The sequence below is a fragment of the Triticum dicoccoides genome, chromosome 1B (assembly GCF_002162155.2).
Source record: "Triticum dicoccoides isolate Atlit2015 ecotype Zavitan chromosome 1B, WEW_v2.0, whole genome shotgun sequence".
NCBI classification, from domain to species: domain Eukaryota; kingdom Viridiplantae; phylum Streptophyta; class Magnoliopsida; order Poales; family Poaceae; genus Triticum; species Triticum dicoccoides.
The window spans coordinates 684,497,380-684,503,421 of record NC_041381.1 but is presented as its reverse complement, the minus strand read 5'-3'; the positions used below and the strand labels follow the sequence as shown (position 1 = coordinate 684,503,421).

Here is a 6,042-nt window from a genome sequence, read left to right as displayed (position 1 = left end):
TATAGTGCTCCGCCCACCATCCCCGCGCATTGGCGGCTGTTCTACTAGTAGCAAGGAGTGTGATGACGCCGTCGTGGTTGTGGTGCCAAAAAGCGAAAATAATAAGTGGTGAAAGGAGAACAATATGATAGTTGAATGGTGGTCAACCATCTCCGATTGTTGTGTTACGGGGGCCAAGGCTGGTCTCCATATTTTTACACCCTTCTAGAAATTTTAGCTTTTAAACTTCATGCGGTCGAAATTTCAAAAACACGAATCAGGTGTTGAACAAACTCTAATCCCATCCATGATCCAGCTTCTTCATGACAAATGGTAGCAAATGCATGAATGGTCAAGCTACTACCCATTTCAAATAAATTTAACGCTCCTTCAGTAGCACAACATATGCATGTTGTAAGATAGTACTACTCCTTCTATAAACTAATAGAAGACGTTTTACATCTGAAACGCCTTCTGTTACGATAGAGGAGTAATTTTTTTCTTCTCGGCCTTTTCATCGAGAACTTGGGGGGGCGTCATCATCCTGGCGCTCCGAACAGAATCTTGTAACGCACGGGCCGCCATGGGGTTCACCTCGCCGATTTATTTGTTCCTGCGTCTCTTTGCACCGGCACACGCCTCTCGTGGGCGTACGCCCGGGGAGTATGATTGGCAGGCAAGTGTTGCACGGTACCTGAGACAGTTCGACAGGAAAGAGTCGATGGGCTAGGCGTGGCATACGGAGTGTGCATGAAAGGAGGCACGGGTATGGATGAGTGGGCGCATACGGCAAGTATGATTGAAGAACGCATGTCTCGTACTTGCTACCAGACGGGGTGCTGAGCAAGTGCGTGTCCGCCCACCAGGAGCAGGAAAAAGGAAAAAGGAAACGCAACAATGGTTTGGATTTAGAAAGACGATCATTGTCAGAAGAAAAATAAAATCAAAGCTTCAAAAATGGTTTTGAAAATAACATTTTTCGAGCATCAGTTTTTTTTTTTGCCACGCCTTCCATGAGTGCCAATGTTTGCTTAAAGAACAAACATGTTTTTGGAATTCTACTGTTTCACTCGGCTCAAATGAGCTTGAGCTTAGATAATCCGTGTCTCGTTGTCGCCTTGTTGTTGTGTTGGTCTTCATTAATTAGTCTCCGCAATCAGAATGAAAATCTTTGTCTAGGTCATCCTGACCACGCGTGGCAACGTTCACGTGAGGATGCTTAGCCTTTCTTGAAGGTTTTCTTGTGGAAGAAGTTGACTTAATCATTACTCTCATATTGTAATGGTTCGACCGTGGTTTCATATTTGCTTGTTTTCTTTAACATGGCACAGACGCAATCGCTCATATACACGCGCATACACTCATCCCTATGAACGCACGCACGCACATCCTACTCCTATGAGCACCTTCAAAAGTCTTGAAATTTATGAAGTCACTGTAGGCACCTCGTCGTCGACGGAAACGTCTCCTCCCACTGAATGCGCATCACCGAAAATCTTAAAATAAATCCAAAAATAATTGCGAGCACCAGGATTTGAACCCCTGATGGGCTGGGATACCACAGTCCCTCTACCCATCCAACCACACCCCTAGTGGTTTCATATTTGCTTGTTGATGAATGTAACTTTGTTGCCTTGCGTCGACTATAATAAAAAATACGTAGTATATGCATCATAATGATAATGGGTGGTTTCAACCTCCTTTTAGAGAAAAAAAACAAATGCATGTTTTTAATTGATCATAAGCGCCCGACGCCAGATGTTGCCGTCGCGCACACATGATGAAAAAACCTAGCCTCACCGTTCGAAGGAGGCAGTAGGAACCTATGCCGGAGTTCCGTCGACTTCATCCTGACAAACAAACTCAAGGCGCTCGAAAGATCGGCTCGATGAAGCGCGACCATCGGCCCGAGCCCCGCCTCTACGAGGACTTATAAAGATGCTAACCTAAACCGCTAGTCGGAGCGAAGGTGTCGGGATTCTCCTGCTCGTCACCGGTCACCAAAGCGCCGGGCAAAGGAAAGACAAATCCATGCATGGGCTCGACGATGGAGCTTGAAGAGGACGAGTTTTCTTCGCCTAGCCACCACTTCAGTGAAGGGGAAGGGAGATATCCTTCCTTTTGAGAGCATCTCCAACACGCGCGCTGAAAAACGCTATCGCGCGCAGCATATTCGGGGCACAGCAACCGCATGCATAGAACAACTTTCATGTTTTTTTTTCTTTAGATCAAGAACCTTGAGGGTTAAGCGGGCATACGAAATGTGCATGGACGGAGGGTGTGAGTGGATGAGCGACAGCATCGCATGTATGAAGCAGACACGCGGAGAACATTGTGAAAAATCGTATTCTGAGAGAGTTACCTGCTGCCGTGACGTGAATAACTTGCGATTTGCTCGTAAACACAGCCACTAAATTAAGCACATGACAGAAGAACAACTAGAGGATCAACGGAAGACTTAGTAATCTCATCAATCAGATCAAATACAATACCCCAACTAAATTAAGCAAACCTAGCTCGACTGACTCTACTTAATACCAATGCAACCCCAACCAAGCAGCTCGCTAATACAGTATAATGCTAGCTACAGACCAAAAGACGTACGTACGTGGCCACTAGAAATCCTTATTGCTGGGTGGTGTCGCTGGAAGTGGATGGAGGATCGATGGCTGAGAAGTTTGGCACGGGCACGGGGAAGCGGTGGATCTCGTCGGCCCAGGGGTTGCCGGCGACGTCCCCGGGGTTGGCCGGGTTGACCGACCGGAGCGCCCTCCACACGGCGCTGTTGCACTTGAACCCGGAGCCGAAGGCGATCTGCCAGGTGCGGTCGCCCTTGCGGATCCGGCCCTTGGCCTCGGCGTAGGCGAGCTCGTACCAGAGCGAGCTGCTGGAGGTGTTGCCGAACCGGTGCAGCGCCATCCGCGACGGCTCCATGTGCCACTCCGACAGCTGCAGGTTGCTCTCCATCTGGTCCAGCACCGCCCGCCCGCCGGCGTGGATGCAGAAGTGCTCGAACGCCAGCTTGAAGTCCGGGATGTAGGGCTCCACCTTGGCGTTGAGCAGCCTCCTGGCCGCCAGCGTCGCAAAGAAGAGCAGCTGCTCGCTCAGGGGCAGCACCAGCGGCCCCAGCGTGGTGATATTGGCCTTGAGCGCGCCGCCGGCGATGCCCATCAGGCCCTTGGACAGCGACACCCCACGCTTGCCCGACTCGTCCTCCTGCTGGTACACGCACCGGAACGCCTTGTCGTCCGCCCCCTTGTGCGTGCGCACCGTGTGCACCAGCTGGTACTTGGACCGCCGCCGCGCCGACCGGCGGTTCGACAGCAGGATCGCCGCCCCGCCCATGCGGAACAGGCAGTTGGACACCAGCATCGAGCGGTCGTTGCCGAAGTACCAGTTGAGCGTGATGTTCTCCATGCTGATCACCACGGCGTACGTGCCGGGCTGCGCCTGCAGCAGGTCCTTGGCGAGGTCGACGGCGATGAGCCCCGCGCTGCACCCCATGCCGCCCAGGTTGTAGCTCACGATGTTGCCCCGGAGCTTGTACTTGTTGACGACCATGGCGGAGAGCGAGGGCGTCGGGTTGAAGAGGCTGCAGTTGACGACGAGCACGCCGATGTCCTTGGCCTTCACGCCCGTCTTGGCGAACAGCTCGTCCAGCGCGCCGAACATGACCAGCTCGGCCTCCTTCCGCGCGTTGGCCATGGAGGGGTTGGGCGGGAGGTTGAGCACGGCCTCGGGGAGGTACGTCTCCTCACCCAGCCCGGAGCGCTCGACGATCCGGCGCTGGAACTCGACGTTGTCGTCGGTGAAGGTGCCGAGCTTCTCGGTGCAGTCCATGAAGCGGGCGCGGCTGCACTTGCGCGCGTCGTCGGGCTTGTAGCAGGCGAAGTCGACGAGGTAGACGGGGCGCGGGCGGGTGACGAGGTAGGCGGTGCAGGCGGCGACGAGGAAGGCGAGGCAGGCGAGCAGGGAGCCGAGGCTGTGGTGGAGGACGCCGGCCCAGAGGTCGGCCAGGTCGTGCATCGTGAAGGTGGAGAGGTGCGCCGCCACGAGCCCCGGCAGCGGCGCCACCGCCAGGTACGCGCCGTGCGTGATCAGGTAGTGGTACCCGAGCTTCACGTACTTGAGCTTCACCGACCGCGTGAAGTCGCCGCGCGCCGGGGCGGGAGGCGCCGGGTCGGCCATCGCGGCGGCGGCCCGGCGGCCGGAGGAGGAAAGGTTGCCTATGGTGGCAACGCAAAGATCGTCTGGGGGGGGAGAGGCCGCCGGGAGCGGGGGCTGTCCCGATGGATCGCTGGGCTCGGCGCGGGTTTCGCTCTGGGGGTGGGGCTGGGGTTTGGAGTGTGCCGCCCTGGCCACGCAGCCGCGGGCTTATATAGATGGGATGGGACGACCGGGCCGGACTGCCAATCCAGTCCTGACGGAGGTGCAGCCCCAGAGACCTGCAGAGGCACGACACGACACGAAGGAGTTGGAGTTGATTGGTTAGGCCACCAACCTGCTAAACATCTGAGCTTCTCAAGCACTAGTAGTAGTAGTAGGTTTCGGAGATGAGCGGATCACCGGACGCGTTACGTACGTACGTGAACGTGATCGTGACCGCGACGGGCACGAGGAAACGCAGCTGGGTCGGGTCGGGTCGCAAAGGGATGCCACCACGCACGCACGCACGAAACGGAGGCCCGGCACGGCGCGGCGCGTGCGTACGTACGTGGCGGTCACAGGCAACCGCGGGCCGGGGGGCGCTCGATCACGCTCCCGGCGTGACCGGCCGGCATGGTGACCACGAACGGCCAGCGGTGCCTGGGGCGGGAAAGAGAAACCACCTAGCTAGCTAGGGAGGCGAGGCTGGTCACGCGATGTGCCGTGCCGCTGCCGCTGGTCGCGCGTCGGGGAGCGGCACGAAGGCGCGCGCGTCTCGCCGCCACTCTCGGGGGCGCGGTTTCCTCCCGCCTTCGCTGTGCCGCACGTCACACCCTTGTCCCCGGTCGCGCAAGGTTTTTCCACGGGACGGCTGGGGGGTTGGGCGGGTGGGGCGTCCGGTACCCGGATTTTCCACCCCTTGGGCTGACCGAACCCGGTCGCCGGCCGGTCAGCCGTCAGCGGCTCGTGTGAAAAACCTGGATGATTTGGAGATGAGATAAGAAGCGATATTTGGCGCCGTTGGATGGCACGTTGCTTTCCTCGCGCGGGCAAGTTACAGTTGCTGACTGATCGTCGCTGTCGCGCCGGAACCGTCCCGGCAAGCTTCCTTCCCGCCGGCCCTATCTGCTTTCAGGTGAGTGTGAGATGTCAGAGGTGGTGTTTTTTAGTAGCAGCAGGTCTCGCCGCAATGCACGCTGACCTGACCCGTCAACGGACGGGCTACCTCGATCTATCCAAGACGTGAGCTGACCGGTGGCCAACAAGGAAAGAGGGAGCATCGAGGACAAACTCGCGCAGATCAGCCAGCAAACGGAACGGCACGAGCCCGCTTGGTCAATGCAGACTGATGATTAGATAAGAGCATCTACGGCCGTGGACAGCAAATGCGACTGGGCGACCGGTCCTCCTCCTGCTCCTTCTTCTGCTTAGCATCCTTCTCATGCTCCTCCTTTTGCTCCGTGTCCCTCCTCCAATCCACCGCGACTAGAGGTAGCCCCGCAGTGATCCGGGCTTCGCGCCTAGCTCGGATCTACTCGAGGAGTTGTAGCCGGCGCTCCGACGTTAGATGAGGTAGCTCTTGACCCGTCGGCGTGGTGGCATGGCTACTTGATTGTGGTGGCGGACGGACGGTGAGTGAAATGTGGAGGTGACGGCGATTCAAAAGTGGATGGGAGGGGAGGAAATATGGACGGGTAGGGTTTCGGTGCCAGCGTCCGACTTAAATAGCCGGTCTAGGGGCCTTGCACGGCGCACGGGAGCGCCGACACGCGGCGCCATCAGTCCGTCGGAGGAGTCGAGCTTCGGACCACCGGTTTCAGATTGTTTTTCTATGGGACCCGGACGTCAATCCGACGTGACGGACGCGTCTGGGCCTCCCCCTATCCGTCCCAGATTTGGGCTGGATACGAGGGCTGC

General features: G+C 57.1%; 1 protein-coding gene across 1 annotated transcript; it reads right to left on the bottom strand.

The window, feature by feature from the left end:
- Positions 1-2,418: 2,418 nt before the first annotated feature.
- LOC119350922 (3-ketoacyl-CoA synthase 11-like) lies at positions 2,419-4,491 on the bottom strand. Its single transcript, XM_037618528.1, has 2 exons — positions 4,481-4,491; positions 2,419-4,333 (listed from the first exon to the last, which is right to left on the bottom strand). The coding sequence occupies exons 1-2, from the start codon at positions 4,489-4,491 to the stop codon at positions 2,605-2,607; spliced, it is 1,740 nt and encodes a 579-aa protein (XP_037474425.1). The 3' UTR covers positions 2,419-2,604.
- Positions 4,492-6,042: the final 1,551 nt, after the last annotated feature.